Source organism: Acinonyx jubatus, chromosome B3, assembly GCF_027475565.1.
Source record: "Acinonyx jubatus isolate Ajub_Pintada_27869175 chromosome B3, VMU_Ajub_asm_v1.0, whole genome shotgun sequence".
Taxonomy (NCBI): domain Eukaryota; kingdom Metazoa; phylum Chordata; class Mammalia; order Carnivora; family Felidae; genus Acinonyx; species Acinonyx jubatus.
Genome location: NC_069386.1, coordinates 20015866 through 20036653, shown reverse-complemented (window position 1 = coordinate 20036653; position 20788 = coordinate 20015866). Strand labels below are relative to the sequence as shown.

The 20788-nt window shown below is 36.0% G+C and overlaps 1 protein-coding gene across 7 annotated transcripts in view; it reads right to left on the bottom strand.

Annotated features, from left to right (window-relative positions):
• TJP1 (tight junction protein 1) overlaps positions 1-20788 on the bottom strand; it is a 245271-nt gene that overhangs the window by 23953 nt on the left and 200530 nt on the right. For all 7 annotated transcript variants that reach the window (XM_053223640.1, XM_053223639.1, XM_027067916.2 and 4 more), the window contains 10 exons: positions 14041-14177; positions 12830-12935; positions 9942-10092; positions 7358-7466; positions 6160-6379; positions 5531-5715; positions 5336-5431; positions 1573-1655; positions 810-1020; positions 169-269 (listed from right to left, as the gene is read on the bottom strand). In XM_053223640.1, coding sequence (XP_053079615.1) covers positions 169-269; positions 810-1020; positions 1573-1655; positions 5336-5431; positions 5531-5715; positions 6160-6379; positions 7358-7466; positions 9942-10092; positions 12830-12935; positions 14041-14177 — 1399 coding nt within the window. The remainder of the gene's footprint in view (positions 1-168; positions 270-809; positions 1021-1572; positions 1656-5335; positions 5432-5530; positions 5716-6159; positions 6380-7357; positions 7467-9941; positions 10093-12829; positions 12936-14040; positions 14178-20788) is intronic.

Below are 20788 nucleotides of genomic sequence, written 5' to 3'. Positions count from 1 at the left end.
CTATCAAAAACAATTTATAAAAACTTAAAGTCTTTTACTATCAAAAACAAACTCTCCCCAAATTATTCTAATATGTTGATCTAATTAGAAACAATGGTAACTCAAAGGCTTTTCTGATTTGTTATATCATTTATTGAAAGAGCTCAAAAATAACAGGAAATTTCTTACCTTTCCTTCAGAAACCCATACCAACTGGTTTTGCTGTTGCTGAATGGCTTCTTTCAATGCACCATACCAACCATCATTCATTGAATTTAAGTTAATTGTAGCTGAAAATAAATTAACAACATTGTTTAACGATTAGAATACCGTCAAAAGCCAGAATTCATTCAAATCTGCTTAGAGCTCAATCATCATTTCTTAATTATTTGAAATACAATATTTGAGGACACACATCTTTGAAATTTGTTTTGGTGCTACACATTTAAAAAAAAAATTTTTTTTTAACATTTATTTCTTTTTGAGAGACCGAGAGAGACAGAGGGTGAGAGGAGGAGGGGCAGAGACAGAGGGAGACACAGAATTCAAAGCAGGCTCCAAGCTCTGAGCTGTCAGCACAGAGCTCAATGTGGGGCTCAAACTCATGCACGGTGAGATCATGACCTGAGCTGAAGTCTCATGCTTAACCAACTGAGCCAACAAGGCAGCCTTGTACATTTTCTTTCAATCCAACAGCAGCCGTTAAAACTAACAGGAAGCTTTCCAAGGCAAAAGTTATATAGCTTTTGGCATCTAAACAACACAACATTTTTGTCTACATATTGTTGCCTAGACATTTTAAACTAAATGAAGGCCTTTAATATACTCACTTGTAAAAAGATGGTGATTATTTTTACGAAGTTTATGAGACCGTTCATATAATTTCCTGGCACTTTTCCGAGATTCTGGACATAACCTCATCCTCATAGTTTTCACACCTTGCTTAGAATCAGGGTTAAGGAATACTACAATTGGATACCACTGGGCGTAATTCAGACGATCAACTGCATTTGGGGTTACATCTAATAAAGCATGTTTGTCCTGGAGACACAAAGCAAAAAAACAAATAAGGACACAAGCCACAGTTAATTAAGAATCATCACCTTCAAAAAAAGTCACAGCCTAGATTACATTCCAATGGTAATAGACCTTTAACTGGGCTCCAAAATGTCTCCAGAGTATATGTTAGAAAAATCTGTAATCAGAACTTAGTTCAATACAAATTCTAGCCCAAATTTTTTTTAAAAAACTTCTTAACCAGCTCACTTTAAGACAGCCCCAATACTTACAAGTTGATAGCATTATCTATGTTCAGTAAAGTGAAAAGAGTACAAGAATTTAATGTTCCTAACATGACCCTGTCAAGTAACAACATATTCCTTATGCATATAAATATCTTTTGATGCATGTAATGCACTTTCTTTGAAAGTGGTTACTGGAATGCCTTTCAGTAGAGGTTTAATTTTTTTTATAGTATATCAGTAATAATCTTAGAAAAGCTACTTTTCTACTTCCAAATTAACTAAACTTCATACCACTCAAAACACAACATTCACAGTTAATAATGAAATAGGGCAATTTTTAAGAACTTACCTGATCTATTATTTGCTTTATTGTATGAAGGCGAATAATGCCAGAGCTACGTTGGTCAGTCCCAGCATCTCGTGGTTCACTTTCTATTCATGACGTCAGGACAAAAACAAAACATCAAATTTCTATTGGTTAGACCAGAGTTTCTCAACTCAACTACTGGGTGCTAATGACATGTTAGGCTCTGCAATACTTAGTTATAGGGGCTGCCCTGTGCACCATGGCCAGTTCAGCAGCATTTCTGGCCTCCTCCTGCTATATGCCTCCGGTCCACACTGGGACCAATAAAAATGTATCCAGGAATGGCCAATATCCACAATAGATCAGAACTGCCCCTGGCTGAGCACCACTGGGTTAAGATTAATGCTTCCCAACAATTCTGGGATTAGGAGAAGGTAAGTGAGGCGCTTGCCTCAGGAGCAATATTTAAGGGGTACTACAAAAACTCTGCAATCAAGTAATATTTTGCTGCAATATGTTCAAAATATCAAAATTAGTAACCCACAATAAACAGCATACCAAAATTTTAAATAGAACCAGTTAAGTGAAACATGAGTAAATATCTAAGACTGTCACTTGGTCAAGAGAAATGATCAAATATGGCAATTCTTCCCATTGAAAATATGATTTTAAAAAGCGGATTTAAAAATATTGATGAGCTTGCTTCCATTAAAGCCAGGAAAAGAAAATTATAAATTCTGTGTTTGATACAAATAAAATATTTAAACTTGAAATAATATGAGTTTTAATACACGTATTTTTCATGTTTTCCAAAAATTTTTCTAACTACTTCAATGTCCTGGGAAAAAACAGCCATTGAAAAAGATGTAAAAACATGTATGTATGGACCCACATTTTTTCTTTTGCCTTGTGCTTAAAATGGCTTGACATGGCACTACTTCCAAATGTTTTACACATTGTGACATGCAGAGAAAATGGCACTATTTGTATGGCCAACAGAGATAAACTGAGGAGGCCTCTCCTGGGTAGAGCTCCATCTAGCCAAGGGGGACTGACAAAATCAATACCTGGGCAGATCCATCAGCAACAATGCTATATAGCAGACTGGTTGGAGACTTCTGGGTTAGAGATCTTTTCTATAATAGTAGAAGGGGAACCTAGGAGCAGTTGATTTCTAACTGTGAGACAGCCTATGGTTTCATACTAGTAACCTATCTCTCTCTAACTCATCTACAGTATGTCAAGTGCAGCTTGAGATGGTTACTAACCAAATTATCTCAGAGGTCCAATTTCTATGAAGTTCTTCCCTAAAAAGGTACAGCAATGTTTGTGACTCTGGTCACATGGAAAGCTTCAAAGACAAAAAGGAACTCTGGTGTTTCAGATCAGACAAAAATCAAGAGATTTGGAAGGACAAAGGTCACAATGAATGATAGGGGGAATGACTCTAGAGAATGAGACTATCATAAGGTAAAAGCTCCATGGACAAAGAGAGCAGAATTTCAAATCTGGTGAACAGAGAATTAGAGAGAGAGATCAACTGGGAGTTTTGGTTGGAGAAAAGCTACTAATTCCTTAACTCAAAAGACCTTCATTAGATTCAGAGAGGACACTAACTAAGCTATTTGAATCTCTTTTATAAGAGTCTGGCTATAGTGTAGAGTAAACCCAATTAAATCAATCAATTGCTCCCTAAGGTAGGGCTTTATAAGTCTTCACACTTTTTCTAAATTTAAAAAACCCAAGGTTTGGTTATGGGTGGGGTTACCACTAACTTTTTTTCTTTTTTTAAAAATTGTATTTATTTATTTACTTACTTATTTATTTGAGAGAGAGAGAGAGACAGAGAGACAGAGAGAGAGAGAGAGAGAGAGAGAGAGAGAGAGAGAGAGAGAGAGAGAGAGAAGCACCCGTGTGCCAGTGAGCAAGGGGCAGAGAGAATCCCACAAGGTGCAGAGAGGGAAAGTGCGGAGCCCAGAGTGGGGATTGAGCTCTCCAAAAGCAAGGCTTGAACTCACAAAGCAGGAGATCATGACCTGAGCTTAAGTAGGATGTTTAAACAACTAAACCACCCAGGCGCCCCACCTCTAAGTTCTTTATGTTAAATGTTACCTATAACAATGACCCAAAAAAACCTCTTCTGAAAAAAATCAAACTGAATGGGGAATCAGAAATAAACATTTTCTTACTTGCTCAAATTTTATTATTATGTGTCTGCAAATCTTAGTTTCATAAAATATCCTCATTCAACTTTACCAAAAACCAAGTGAAAAGCAATATAATAAGGCAATGCTCTGATCCTTTAAATTAGCACTTATGAAGTTAAAAATATTAACGCAGATCTCATATAGTAGGTAGAAACAACAAAAACAATGGCACAACCCTCTGGAAGGCAATAGGATTATAAATAGCAGTAGCCAGAAAATGTTCATATTGTATGGTTCAGTCCTTCCTGTCTTTGAAAATTCTAAGAAAATTACCGTAAATATGGAAAAAGCTATATTCTTGAGTATTTAAATCCTTTGGGAAAGAAGGCAGAGCATAAACAAGCAAATAAAAATATGGACAGATTTCTGTATCCTTTATAACAGTAAAATATAACACTGAAAAAATTATGTAAACAACAGAAGGCTGTTCAACCAAATTTTGGTTGCAGAATGGATAATAAAAAAATATGGTATTATCTATTAAGAAAGAAAACAATAAATAAAACTCCACAAAAGTCTGCTTACAAAGGGTGATAGGGTGGAATAAAATATGACAGGATAAAATTTAGGATGATTATGATGTATGTCAAAACTAATTCTCTAACCTTTCCAAATAGAAAATGATATTTTTATAATTAGGGGAAAAAAACCAGTTTCAAGTGTTTACATATAGTTTAGAGCAAGCTACAGTGGTCATAACTAAGTCTGTATATTTAAATACCACCATAGCTAAACTAATGAACTAATAAAAGAAATCTGCAAGCAAACTCTGCAAGGCATTTAAAGCACTACATCTTCAATATTTATATTTAACACTAACTTACTATAAATGCCTACAATAATAACTGATCGCTTGAATCATGCTTTCATTACCCTTTTTATATACTTGAGTGTTTCTATTAGCCCAATGACTGAAAGCACTGGATTAAAGCCAGGAAAGGTTGGGTTCAAAGTTGAGTTTTGTGACTCATCAGCTGGGTGTCATCAGGAAAGTTTGGAGTAAACAGATTGTGATGGTCCCTACCACTCTAACGCTCAAGTTACCTGACTTCAGCATGGATAATGCTGGTAAATGGATACTGACACCCCATTGTAATGTTGTCAGGATTTATTAAACAAGATTGTGTGCAATTTTCATATGAAGGCCAGGGCTTCATAAATGGTGATTCTTTTTATTATTAAAGGGAACTGGTATAACAAGAACACAATCACTCAAGTTTCCCTTCAAATTAAATACATGAGGTAAACTGCAAATTTTCACTTCCAGAAAGTTTTATTTCTATTAAGTGAATGGATCAGATACACCCTTTAGAGAAATAACTAATTAAGTAACACCCTCAACCTCATCTTCAGTCTTTTTTTTTTGTTTGTTTATTTATTTTTGACAGAGAGAGAGACAGAGCATGAGCAGGGGAGGGGCAGAGAGAGAGGGAGACACAGAATCCGAAGCAGGCTCCAGGCTCTGAGCTGTCAGCACAGAGCCCAACGCGGGGCTCGAACTCATAGACCACGAGATCATGACCTGAGCCGAAGTTGGACGCTCAACCGACTGAGCCACCCAGGCACCCTGATCTTAAGTCAGTCTTAAGGCTACTTACTTGCAATCTGATAAATATCTGGTTCTTCTCTTGCCAGCTTTTCTCTGGCAACATCAGCTATAGGTCCAAAGATAGTTACAGGTCTCAGAAATCCAGCTGGAGAGAAAGTCAAAGAAAAAACAACATAGTTTATACTTTTTCTTTCTTTAGCATATTGACATTAAAGGGTATTAAGGTTAGTCTACAGAAAATAACCTTCTCGAAGAACAACTCTTTCATAGGCTGGAAACTTTGTTTGAACTGGCTGAGCTGACAAATCCTCTCTACTCTTTCGAAGATTTCTCTTGGAGCTGCGAAGACCCCGGAATCTCCAAAAGTCAGCACGGTCTCCTCCTGCTGTTTTTGGAAGTGTGTATTGTACACTGGCTAACTGCTCAGCCCTGGATAAAAAAAGACAGAATAGACAGAGGACAGGTAGACAAATAAATATATTTAAAAACAAAACAAAACAAAAAGACTCATAGATAAAATGTCAAAATACTGGATAGAATTCTCTTCACATGCAGTTTAAATCTCAATGCTTATGGGGGGTGGGAGGGAGGGGAGGGTGGGTGATGGGTATTGAGGAGGGCACCTTTTGGGATGAGCACTGGGTGTTGTATGGAAACCGATTTGACAATAAATTTCATATATTGAAAACAAAATAAAAAATAAATCTCAATGCTTAAACTAAAATAAAGGAGTCTGTACAACTAAGTCAATCATAGACACAGTAAATACAATGAAAACTAACTCTTTACATTGCCAAAATTTCCCAGTGGGATTAAAGTCTTCCATCATCATTTACTTAACTTGTTCTATGAGAAGTATCCAAATATTCATACCTGTTCTTATTGGGGATGATGCCTCGTTCTACTTCTTTATGATTTTTGCCAATTCGAATAGCAAGCCAAGAGCCTAGTTTTCCATTGTACAAGGTATCCACAACACGGAACACCTCTCCTTTGTTAAAACTAAGTCCATAGGGAGACTCCTTTTCATATTCAAAATGGGTTCTAATATAGAAAGAATCTCCTACATCTGATTCAACGATGCGACGATAAACTAAAAGGAATCAAAACAAAAACAGTATCAATAGCTAGTGAGATAAATTAATCTGAAAAGAACAGATTATGTGAAGATGCTATTGGTAATAATAATAAAAATAGCCCTCAACATATGTTGAATTCTTACTATGAGGTGCTGTATTCAGTATTCTAGCTCATGTATATCACCATGACCTCATGAAACAGGAATGCTTAGGTTAGCATCTCCATTTTGCAGATAAGGAAAGTAATGCAGAAACTCGAGCTCTTGCCTGAGTAATGCAAGATCAAGCAACTTGTCCAAAACCACGCATGTGCTCTCTATTTAAGTCATCTAACTTAATTTTGCTGCAAATTATTACAGATATTCACATTTTCTAAATAAATGGTTCTCAAATAATGGTAACTCTGCTTCCCCCAGGGGATATTTGGCAATATCTGGAGACATTTTTGATTTGGTATGTGTGCAACTGGCATCTAGTGGATAGAAGCCAGGGACATTTCTAAACATACTATAATGAATGGGTCAGCTCCCACAAAAACAATTATTTGGCCCAAAGTGACAGCAGTGCTGAGGTGGAGAAATCCTGTTTTAAGTGAAAAGTGTATTTGCTTAATCAAAGACAATTAGCCACTGTCTTTAATTAATGCTAACAAAAATGTATTGCTTAGAAAACATCAGTAAAAACTTTGGAAGCTAACCATATGCTTCTGCATGGTTCTGATGGCTAATAAAAACCAGGATTTTTCTATGCCATGTGAAGGTCTGGACAGCATTCTATCTAAATTAGAATGCCAGAAAGGCTGGTGGTATTATCACACTTTCAAATAAGCATAATGTAACACTATGTGCCCCTAAGTGATTTAAACTCCCTCTGACATTAACAAATTCATTTATCACTCAACTCTGAGTGATTTATTAAAAAATGGAAATTCAAGTCCCTATTTAATTTCTCAAAATTCTACAGATTTTCTCCATTTTCAGGCAATATCTCACCATCTTTCTTCTTCTGAGCCAGTATGGTCACTTCTTCTCCTTTAGGGAGGTCGAGCAGGAAAAGAACGGCTTCTTCTCTTATGATGTTTGTGAAATCTACATTGTTTACCTGTTAAAATGTATTTCATAAATTACTCTTGGTCATATTTTAAAATTATGAAAATACTTCTCTACATAGAGAACACGTGTTTTCAGACTTCAGCTAATTTGAAAATATCACATCTTTAAGAGGGAAAAAATGATTTTCCTTTGGAAGAAATTAATACACTTTACTTTAAAATAAGTAGAAACCAAGTAAACTGAGTGAAGGTGTAAATTCATTTAAAGAAAAGCCACAATGCATGCTGACATTAAAGATCATCTACTGCAAAATCTAACCAATTTAGACCAAAAAAGACAACTCTCTGGCTTTAAATTTTTGTAAGTTATAATGTTGTATACCAATATACCTCAATAAAAAAAGATTTTTTAAAATTCTGTGAATGTATAATAGAATCCTACTTTTTAATAGTTTCTGAAAAAGAAATCAGAAGGAAATGAGGTAAAAAAAAAAATAAGTGTATACATTGTGGCATCTCTGTAAGAGTTTTTGTATGATGTAAGTCAAGGTTTGCCAAGTCAATATCTACTTATACTTGAAGCTCTTAAGAACCAAAGGACACATATCAAAATGATGTTACTAAGTGCATGCAGGATTACAGATAGATTTTCTTTTTACCTTTTGAAAATTTTCCAGATTAAAAACTATTAACATGCGCTACTTTTATGATACAAAACAAGAGCAAACTCTTAGGAAATAAATTAAAAATGATGTATGTAGGGGTGCCTGGCTGGCTCTGTTGGTAGAGCAACGTGACTCCTGATCTCAGCATTGTAAGCTCAAGCACCATGTTGGGGACAGAGCTTACTTAAAAAATAAAATTAAGAAAGAGCTTTTAAAAAATAACATAACATAAAATAAAATAAAATGATGTATATATGCCCTGATTATTTCAAATAGGATATGCAGTAGATAAGAGATAGGTCTGTTTAATTTCTTTAATACAGTGAACATTATTATCCACAATGTGTCTGAGCACAATGTAAATATCACCAGGAAGAATCAAAGTACACTGTGAGATGGAAACCAGTAAGTCAAAGATCATACCTTGATTTTATGCTAAGTTTGGAGGGAAAGGAAGACAGAAAGCAGAGGAAAATGGCCATGGGCAGCTGGCCCAGTGTGAGGAAACTCAGGCAAGAGCTCAAAGTGAAGATTCCGAGAGTGGGCTGCTGACATGAGTCATCAAACCCAAGATGGAGACTGCGTAGTAGCAAGAGAGTGCGTAGTAGCAAGAGAGAAGCACAGAGCTGCTTATATTCCCCAAGTTTTAGAAGAACCATTAAAGATGGTTGGGAAAAGAATTTAAAAGATTAAAGGAGTATCAGAATGGCAATGTTATGGAATCCAAGGAAGAAAGCACTTCATGAAAGCACTTAAGATAGTCAAAACACTGCTAAGAAATAAAGGAAAATGAGAACTGAGGATGCCATTAGGTCAATGATGGCTTATGAAAATTCAGATTCAGCAGTGGTTAAGGTAGAAGCCAAACTATAAAATTTTATGACAGCAATGACTGAAAACAAAGCAGGGAAGGGACTCCACCATACTGACAAGTTCAACAGCAAAAGGAGAGAAAGAAGACAGTACAGAATAAATGAAGAGGCGGGGGAGAGGGAAAGAGAAAAACATGAACAAGCAGAAAGATTCTGAGCAGGAGACTGAATCCAGCACATGGCCAGGAGGTAGCCTGAATGCAGGAAGAGAGCAGAATAGGGGTGGTGATGACAATATGAGGTGGAGAGGTGGAGCAAATAGGAATTCACATTTAATAGACATGATCTTTTTGTTAAAATGGGACATAGTTTATCTGCCATGAGGTTTGGATGTTTTAAGAAGAGACAGACATGGATGGTCCTATGTGACTAGATAGCATTGCTTATAGAAAAGACAGAAAAACAACAGAAGAAAAGACCACGTCTGAAGTGGACTTTCCGACTCCTGTAACTGGTCCTGTCTCTTGTGGGCCATGAAGCTTTGGAGCCAGGGCAGCTTACACATTTGCCTGATGGAAATCCCATCTCCCTGCACATAAGCCATCACACCGGGGTGAAGAAAGCCCCAGAGGACTGCTGCAAGGACTGATCCCATGGGAGAGAAACGACAGATGGCAAGTTGTGGCCCATGACAGTCTTGCCTGCCTGAAGGTCTAGTTGAACTTAAAATGACTACTTGGTATAGGGATCTAAGACCTTTTCTTTTTTTTTTTTTTTTGGTAGGTTCAATGAACGCCAGAGATTTAAATGAAACCAGAGCATCACACTGTGTAGTAACACATAACACAGCAGTCAACAAGAACGAATGCAGCAATGGGAAGGGATGAGGCCAGTAAAACCAAGACTTGACGGATTCATCTGAATGGTTGTCTGGTTCAATAGGCTGTGACAGAAGATTACAACTGAATTATAATAGGTTTGCTGTGTTTGAGGTCTTTCTCTAAAGATCTAAGTACTTTCAAATCACATTTCTGATATACCAACATACCCTGAGAATTTGATCACCCTCTTCTAAGCCTTCTTTGGCTGCAGGGCTATCTTCTAGAACACCAGCTACAAATATTCCAACATCATTTCCACCAGCCAGCCGCAGACCCACACTATCTCCTTTTCTGAATTTTACCAATTTCATGCTGGGCCTGTTAAAACAAATATTTCATTTGAAATGGTTAAGAGAAGCTTGAAAAGTTATAGTAAACTGATACAATGAGAACTATATTTAGAATGAAACATAGGACGATCATTTCTCAAATTTCCCTCATACCACTAATTTACTGAATACAATTTAGTGCTAGAATTCCAAGTCAGATTTAATGGTACTTTCTTTTATTCTCTGATTAATAAGTTTTAAAATATCTGAATTTAATATGCAATTACTGCTTTACAACTAATTTCTAAAACTAGTTTATAAAAACAATGTTTTCCCAACTCAAAGTCTTGGATATACATGGTACATTCACAATGGTAAAAAAAAAAACAAAAAAAACAAAAAACTTCCATTTTTTTCCACCCCAATTCATTCATTTCATCTCTATGGAATAACTGAAAAGTACTGTTTTACAAAGGTAGAAACTGAAGCACAAATTGACAAATTTTCCTAATACCAGGGAATCAAAATGAGGCTCCAAGCATTGTGATCTTTACATCCAATAGATAATGGTTTTTAAACTTTGCAGTTGGTAGACTCTGAGTTCATACAGATCACTTACTCTGCAGCCTCTCTGGATTTTAAATAAAAATCTTATCATCAATCAGCCTTTCTGGATTAGCCCCATACTCAATCTCTGCCCTTTTCTTACAAGAGAGAGAGAATGGGAAGGAATAAATGTATGCACATTCTTTTATCATCAGTGTACCATCACCATGATATTCCTGAAACAAAGACTAAAGGATGTCTTAGAAGAATGAGTGGGCAGAAACGGATCATAATTACAAACTACCCTGTAGGGTAATTAAATACAAATTACCCAGCTAGGTTTCTAGAACTTTCTCACAATTTCTAGTCAAGAAGACACACAATTCTATTACCTATTCTGACATGAAGGATAGAAAAGTCCCTTTCTTTTAATTAAGTAACAATGAAAAAATTATTAGAAACTCATAGAAAGTAAAAAATACAAATCAAATCAATGAATGAATGAGTTGAGGAAAGAGAGAGGAGTCTAGTTCTTTTAATCCAACTAAAGACCACCTTAAGTTTTAGATGTTATAAGGTATTCACACTTGATCCCACTTCTTCACCTGGAGCTAACATTTACTAAGATGTAAACATCAGAGCCTGTAGGTTAGATAAGGTCACTTACTCCCAGGGCTGGTGGCACCCCTGGTCCCTCCATGAAACTAGTAGCAGTATTATCGTGGACCATGTCAATCACCTGGCATGGTGGTATCCTACTTTGCCAGGTTGAGTCCAGAGCCTGCTTACAGACTCCTCTCCCAAACCAATTGTAAGGAGAGGTTTTGGAAACCCTTCCTCAAAGTCCTTGAGACTCCAGGTCCCTGGTAGTTCTTTTATCACACAGACTGACCTACAGGCCTCAAAAACTAAAAATCATTGATTTTTTTAGTCTGCATCCCTTAGCAAAATAGGCCTTTTTAAAGAACAGCTTTTTTTTTTTTTTTTTTTTTTTTGAGGACAGCTTTAGGCCCAGTCTCATTGTCATGTGGCCTATAGGACTGACATTTTATACTCTGTTTTATCTGCATTATATCAACTTCTTGCAACAATAACAAAAGGTAAACCCATTAACTACTTCTGCCCCAAATCCAGTCACTGGATGTGAATGAACTGTTTTCTGGCTCAACTACAAATCCTGCCCGCATCCTCAATCTTCTTTGGTATCTGTTCTTGAGGGTTCTCCTGGGAAATAGGTCTCTGGAATCACATCGTTACTTTTTCTTAAACTTTAGAGTTATAAAAGCTTCCAAGCAATTTTTAAGAAAGGAAAAAAGAAGGAAACGGTTCCTTCACAATCTGTATTTTGAATTATCAGCTATCTGATATTAGCAATATACAATTTTAATCTGTGTCAAACCCATCTATTTCAGGAGTTTTCTCTCTAGCTAGCTAGGTATTGTAGTGACAACCCAATTCCCTTTAGCAAAGAAAACAGATGAGAGCAGGGGTCTAGATCTAACCCATTTTAAAAAGTTTGGTTATTTTCAGTTATTAACATTATGCCCCTTTACCACAGAGGCAACAAAAGACTAATTTGGTGATCATGATGGTTTGCAATCTGGTTATAAAATTTATATCTCAATCCCATAAAGTATAAAACATATAGCAATAAAAGGTGTGGAATATAAAAAACTTACTTTTGAGTTGCTAACAGGTTGAGAACAGGTTCTCAACCAAGGGTGATTTTGCCCCCAGAAACCATGTGGCAATGTCTGGAGATATTTTTGGTTGTCACAACTGGAAGGTGCCACTGGCAGCTAGTGGTCAGGGATGATGCTAAATATTCCACAATGAGAAGGACAGTCTACCACAATAAACAAGTACCCAACCCAAAATGTCAATAGTGTTAAAATGGAGAAACACTGTTTTGTTGTTGTTGTTTCTTTGTTTTTTTTAAATGCTAGGGCATTAGAAAGCTTGTGAAAATTTTTGATGTTTAAGTAGAAAACAATTTTTAACTTTTGTAATTCCCGACCTGAAAACTAGGCAGGGACAATGGTGAGAAAGTCAACATCCAAAAAGTTTCTTTTTTATTCTCTAATCTCTGTCATATAAATAATTTAAAATAAAAAACCATAGCATTAAGTGGTACACACTATTTTAAAAAGGATATGAAATATGGTCTGCGACTGAATTTTCACTTTAAATCATGCTGAATAATGGACAGAGAAGACAATACAAGTTTAAAATCACATTACCGCAGAATCCCATCTTCATGAGTTGAATTAGGCAGGACGCCATCAGATGGACTGACAGGTAAATCCACGTCTGGCTGTCCAACTTGAGCGTATACAGGCTTTGGTTCTAAAAGAAAGAAAATTTAAAAATCGTGCAAGAATCACTTTATTAAAAACTAGAATAATGTAAGCAGTCAGGAAAATATTCAAACAATAAAGAGTCCACAAAATACATGTAAAAATTCATCAGCAAAATATAAGCTCAGAGAAATTGGTAAGGAACATATATACTATATATATGTTAAAGCACAGAGTACAGTTACAAATTCTGATGTCTTTACACCAAGTATGCTGTTAGGTTCTGAAAAATCCTCTGGGGGAGGAGGGGAGAGGTAGATGAGGAAAGGGAGAACAAGACAGAATCACTACATTTCTCTCAGACTGTCAAAGCAGCCATCTTTCTTCACTGTGGTAAAATTTGTTTTTAAATAACCACATTCTTTGCCACTAAACAAGCAGAGCAAAAAGATCTGAGCAAAGGAACTGAGACATGAGAAGCAAAATCTCCCAGCCTTTCAAGAAAATGGATCTAGGAGGCTTGCAGATTCTTATATCTGATCTCATACGTTTTCACAGGGTACAACTTACAGTGCTTATGAAAACATTTTCAATTGGCAAAATAACTTAAAAAAACTTATGCCAATTTTCCTAAATGAGAAGTGTTAGAGAACAACTTTACTCAATTGTGAATAGTTGTTAACTATGAATTATTTATTTTTTTCTTTTAAATTTTAGAGAGAGTAAGCATGTGGGAGGTGGGCAGAGAGAGAGAATGAATCCTAAGCAGGCTCCATGCTCAGTGTGGAGCCTGATACGGAGCTCGATCCCACAACCCTGGGATCATGACCTGAGCTGAAATCAAGAGTTGGACACTCAACTGACTGAGCCACTCAGGCACCCCAACTATGAATAATTTCTATCCAGAAATTTTTTTTAAAAATTCACGAAAGCCTACTGATTCATGCCAACATTATACCCATAAGGAATATTCTGGAAGTCAAATACAGAAAAATTCAAACATAGGTAGTAGCAGAAGTAGGAGTAATAGTAGTAATAGAAATAACAATCATCATAATCAAGAAAGCATCTTTAAGTCTTCTGTAAATTCTGACAATTATTTTATTTAGTCTGACTGCAAATGTTTTCCGAATGTAGTATTTTGCTAGGCTTACCTGGAAGAGTGGGTGCTTGTTTCTCATTTCTTTCAACTACAACTTCTTCTGTTTTAGGTGTATGATCATCCACATGCTTTACAGGAGTTGAGACAGCCCCAGGTTTAGAAATTCTCTCGTCCTCTCTGCTCCGGAGACTACACATTGGTAAAATTAAAAAAAAAAGAAAAAACTTATAAGCATAAAGATGATTGTGAAATCATTTGTAGGAGTACAGTGTAAGAACAGCCAAGCAAACTTTGAAAAACAATGACACTCTAACAGTTATCAAAATACTATAAAAACCTAATAATGAAAACTAGAGTAGTACAGATCAAAGTAACAAAATAGAAAATGGAGGAATCTATCCACAGTAGTAAAATTTATTAATGAAGTGGCAGCCCCAAGCTGTCAGAAAAAAGCATGCTATTTAATGAATGATGTTAGGACAAATGTCTACAGATTTAGAAATATTAGATCTCTATGCATATCAATGACAAAAATACAATTTCAGATGGAACAAACTCCAAACCATAATATATTTCTTAAATATCTGTATCATCAAAAATAGAGGACTGTTAAAGTTCAAGGCACAAAATCCCTCATATATCAACAGCAGTGATTACATAAGAAGTTAAAAAGGACGCAAATAATTAAAATATAGTATATATATTTTTTTGGTTGAACCAAATGAAATGGGGTTTAAAACAACTAAAAAGTTCAAACTGAATAAATTTCATAGTTTGAAAGAACATGTGTAATGAGTTCAATATTAAGATTTATATACTGACCTAACAACACATACAAGAATTTGATATTTAGAACATATAAGGAACTATGAATCAGTTTAAAAGAGACAATTGAGGAAAAAATGAGTAGCAGGAAGGGACAATTCAGAAAAAATATACAAATAACAATAAACATGAAAATACGTTCACCTTCACAACTAACTAGGAGAACGCACATTAAAGTAACTTAAAATCATCTTCTCATGAGAGTTTTCACAATAACATCAACTGTAAGGAGGGACATGGAGATACACTCATATAAGGATGGTAAAGTGAGTGTAAATAAGTATAACTACTTGAGGGCAAAATGGAAGTCATTTATCAAAACAGAAAATGCAAACATGCAATAACCTGCAATCTGACTTCTAGGTTTATCCTAGAGAAATACATACATGTCCAAGAACACATTTTGTTTTTGTTTTTTTGTCCAAGAACACATTTTAAGAATATTTATTATGTTATCAGTTGTAATAGCAATAGATAATTTGTGTCTGTACTCTATACCACACACTGAAATAGAACAGTCTCTAACTTAATTTTCTTCAAACTTTTTATGGAAAATTCCAAACATATCTAATAACACAGAAAACAGTATCATAAAAATACCATGTATTTCAAAAATTTTCAACATTCTATCAGAAATTCAAAAATCAACTATTTTCCTCAATGTCCTCTACAATCAGAAGAAAATGAGGGGCGCCAGGGTGGCTCAGTCAGTTGGGCGGCTGACTTTGGCTCAGGTCATGATCTCCTGGTTCGTGAGTTTGAGCCCCGCATTGGGCTCTGTGCTGACAGCTCAGAGCCTGGAGCCTGCTTGGGATTCTTTGTCCCTCCTCTCTCTCTGCCCCTCCCCCACTCGTGCTAGGTCTTGCCCTGTCTCTCAAAAATAAATGTAAAAAATAAAATTAAAAAAAAAAAGAAAGAGGAAAATGAAAAGGAAAAAATATGCCAGCACCAATAGCATTAAAAACTGCAAAACTCCTAGATAAAACCTGTGCAATCTTAGATTGGGGGAGATCTCCCTAAATGTGATAAACATTCAAAAACCATAAAGATGAAAATATTTCACTATTAAAAATGGTTTTATTTTTATTTTTTTATTATTAAAAAAAATTTTTTTAATGTTTATTTCTGAGACAGAGACAGAGCATGAGTGGGGTAGGGGCAGAGAGAGAAGGAGACACAGAATCTGAAGCAGGCTCCAGGCTCTGAGCTGTCAGCACAGAGCCCAATGCAGGGCTCAAACTCACAAACCATGAGATCATGATCTGAGCCGAAGTCGGTCACTCAACTGGCTGAGGCGCCCCAATTAAAAATGTTAAAATTAAAAACTGACCAGGCGCCCCAATTAAAAATGTTTAATTGCACAGGAAAAGATATAAAGATTTATATTTGCAACACACTCACCAAAAGAGCTACTACTAGCTGATGGAAAATGAAAAAGAACAATATAACAGAAAATGAGCAACAGAAATTAACCTCGCAATTTACGAGGATGCAATACTATGGTCAATAATCTCATAAAAAGATGCTCAGCTCTGCTACTAATCTGGAAACCATCAATTTAAAATAAGGAGTTGCCAAGGCGCCTGGTTGGCTCAGTCGGTTAAGTGTCCGACTTCGGCTCAGGTCATGATCTCAGGGTTCCTAAGTTCGAGCTCCGCACTGGGCTCTGTGCGGACAGCTCTGAGCCTGAGCCTGCTTCAGATTCTGTGTCTCCCTCTCTCTCTGCCCCTCCCTCATTCTCACTCTGTCTCTGTCTCAAAAATAAACATTAAACATTTTTTTTTTTAAATAAAATACGGAGTTGCCAATTTACAATGATCAGATAGGTAAACATGGAATTCTGAGAAATAAACAAGTGTAGTCTCAAATATTACTCTTGGAAAGTCATCTGGCATCATCCGTGAAAATTTAAAAGTAATACCAACACACTCTTTAATGACTTCAGAAATAAAAAGCTAGTATATGAAATCATGGACAAAGATGCTTATGCAACATTGAATGCACAGGCAAAGACCTAGAAACAGAATTTCCATAATATGTAAAATTTCTCATCAAAAGAATAAGCTGGAAGGATGGTCACATTGTATTGTTAAGTATAATTAGCTAGCTAGAAAATAATGTGCAGAGTGTGACCTTTTTTAATTACTTAAAACACAAACTCTATATGATGCTAAATAAATTACGCAGAAATATGGAGAAAGGCTTAATTCAAGAGGAGTGGGAAGTAGGTGAGGTAGAATAGACCTATTTTACTTGTTCTAATTAAGCATACATTGCACAGAGTCAGGCGTGGGGCTCGAACCCAAGGACCAGGAGATCATGACCTGAGCCAAAGTTGGACGCCTAACCAACTAAGCAACCCAGATACCCCAATTTTTAAATGCAATTAAGTCTAACTTTAAACAAAGAATTTGGTTCTATTAATGCATACTATTAGCAGTCTTATGAAGAAAATGTTTCTTACCTGTTACCCTTCTGAAAGGATAAAACATAAGCACTTTTCACAGTTTCTATTTTCATAGTCAATTATTCTGTGGGGGTGTACTTTTAGTTTTAAATTACTATGAGCTAGCTGCATGGAGGTAAACAGTCTTTTAGGCAAAACTATAAAAGTCAAGGTATTTTTAAATCATAAAAGTCAAAATTTTTAGCCACAGCTTAGGTAATAAAATCTCACAATTAATCCAAGAATAAATAAGCACAATTAAGCTTTATCCCCAAAGTGCTCTAGGTACCTCAGAATGTAAAGGGCCGTACAAAACAGAAGATTCCCCTTACATTCTTTGCATAAAATATGCAAACTGTTATAAATATATACATTTTAAAGAAAAAGAATGAGATTAAAGAATGCATAATTTTAATAGTTCTATAGACTTACTGCTCTGTAACAAGCAAACTTTAAATTGCTTTAAAAACATCTAAAAACATTTACAATTGATTTTATTTCTTCGAACTTAAACTTTCTAAATTTAAAAAGACTGATACTAATGATAACTCCCATCCTGACTGAGTTATAACCTTCTGATGGAAACCTCCTCCATGATGATAACTAGAAGGGTGTCATTTGTTGTGCTCTTGCCCCATCACATAAAACTGCTAGCATTTTCATCTTGCCTAATTTCCATACTGTACTGACCACCACCTTTATTTTTCCTCTAACACAACTGTTATGAATTAAATAACATTTCAGATAGATAGAATTCATATTCTATTAAATTTTTCATAACAACTAATACTTGGAGAATCACTGTTCTTTTTAGTGCATTTCTGTTATCTACCAAAAGATGGAGGCATTATTCAATAATACATGCAGAGTAGGAGCAGCACTGTTAGCAGGATTATAAAGCAAATCATCTATGTTAACTGTAAATTTTCTAGAATCTGTATTAAATAAAGTGAGATAAAATCAATTAACACATTTTACTTATTAACCCATTACATCCAAATATTATTTCATTATGTAATCAACATAAATTATTAGAGGTAATTTACATCTTTTTTTGTCATTAAAAACCAATGTGTTATTTCAAACTTAACAATACATCTCAATTTGGACTGGCCACATTTCAAATGCTCAGTAGCCACATGTGGCTAGCAGCAACGACACTGGGCAATGCAGACGCATGGTTATGGTACAGAATCATCAAATTTTCCAATCATTTGAAAAGTTCTATTATGAGATGTGACCACTAAGTCTATTGCAAGACAAAAACCAAATTTAGACACCCCAGATTAGTTTACAATCAGTGGCAGTTATTGAAAGAAACTGGTAAAGCTGTGACAACTAAAAGAAAATATACTTTCCTCAAATCTTCCATACAGGACACTACCATGGCTCTGAAATGGTTATCTAAGCTTCATAAAACATTTTTTTTTTTTTTTTTTTGCTATTATGAGGAAGGCTATCTTTATACAAAAAACATTTTTGTCCTGAGTCAGAGTCATGTTTATCTACACACTCTGGCTCCAAGTAGCCTAGACAGACATTTCAACATTCTACCTTAAGATCCTTTTTTTAAATTTTTTTTTTTTAATGTTTATTTATTTGTGAGAGAAAGAGAGACAGAGCACGAGCAGGGAAGGGTCAGAGACAAAGGGAGATACAGAATTTGAAGCAGGCTCCAGGCTCCAAGCAGTCAGCACAGAGTCCGATGCAGGGCTTGAACTCACAAACCCACAAACCGTGAGATCATGACCTGAGCCGAAGTCAGATGCTTAACCGACTGAGCCACCCAGGCGCCCCTGGACCTGAAGATCCTCTTAAGAGCATTTTTGTTTTCTCCTGGAGGGTAGGATATGGGGTTTATTTTCTGCATTTTTCATTTGTACATCAATCTAATGGTAGTGATCCCCTGGTCTAGAAATTTTGGGTTGATTAAAAACCCTATGGAAGACAGCTGTTAGACAAAGTGAAACAGTCTCTGAAGAGCTTTTACAGTTCACGTAAATGAACTCATTGTAAACAGAGCCTTCTTTAAGTCGTACCCAGTTAACTGTGTAAATAGGGTGGCAGACTAACATACACACGGTCAGATCAGCAAGGAGCAACAACTTGTTTTAAGTGAAAAACTTCAGGTGTAAAATCACAACTGTTAAGGCCTATGGGCAGAGGGCAGAGGACAGGCAGCTTGGTCAGGGGCTCCCCCTGAGGGTTCTGGGGTGTGTCTCCTCAGCAGGCCCCTCCAGCACATAGCAGTCAGCAGTTTCCCCCAGTGACTCCCTAGGATAGTTGTGTGCAAGGTCTCTATCTAATAAGACACTTGCCCATGAACTCCTTTTCCAAACGTTTTGGAGGGAAAATTTCCTGCCCAGTTCTTCTGAGAACACACCACAGCCAAATTCTCTGCCATTCAGTAAGCCATGGGCGTGCGCTCTCCAAGCAGGCTGGCTCTCACCCTAGGGATGGGTGGGGGAGCCTCTTCCTTGGGCACTCCATATCAGCACCAGGGGTAGTGGCTGCTCCTCATACCCGATTCTGATATTTAGAGTTCTCTCAGCTTCTTACTAGCTAATCCTTTGTTACTCCAATCCTTTTCTATTTAATCTATTTACATTAAACTTGCTAGGTTCACTCCAAGCTTGACTTGCTGTCTTGATTGGACCCTGTCTGACAAAACATGCCAGATGGCCCATTCTTCATGAAGCTTTCTTTCATACTTCTGGCTCCCAAACACCTTCCTAAATGTTCAGTAATGCCTTATTTTAAAAATTACCTTAATATAGGAAATAAACTTGAGGGTGAACAGTCACTCCAGTAAAACATCCTTTTATCACACCAATTCCAAATTCCCATTACATACTATATGACTCATCCTAAAAAATGAAGTTATACTTTCTTTTCAGAAACTCATTTATTGCATAAAGGGAGGCAAGACCTTCAGAACTTAGGATGAAAACAAAAACTAGGTACTAATTCCTTTAGAGGCTACTGGACTATCTCAGCCATAATTAACAATAAAGACATGTTAAGAAACTAACCTAACCATACCCCACAGTTTTTCTCCATTGACAGAATAGGTCAGCATGGAGGGTTGGAAGACACCTGAGAAAGAAAAACTAAAGGCACACTCAAATCATTCTATTTAGAATGCTGCAATCACTGTTAATTTTCTAAATTTTATATGGAAACAAATAGGTATTTATACATTGCAGTTCCTCCTTCATAGCAATAAAAAAAAATTGATGATCTCTCTCTGCATGGCACATACAGAATTCTAGGGATGACAAAGGCAGAGAGACGCAGAGAAGAGACTCTAACCTGGTCCTGGAATACAGAAATTAAGGGTAGTATGCCGAGAAATAGTTACTTTATACCAATTTTGCCATATTTATAAGCTAACTTCCCACAACTTAAGTTTATTCTTTACACACTATAATCTATTTTCTAGAAATACATGTGTGTGTGTATATGCTTTTGAAGAAAATATGAGTATCTATATTGCTCATTTTGGCAAATGCCTTTTAGGTAATAATCC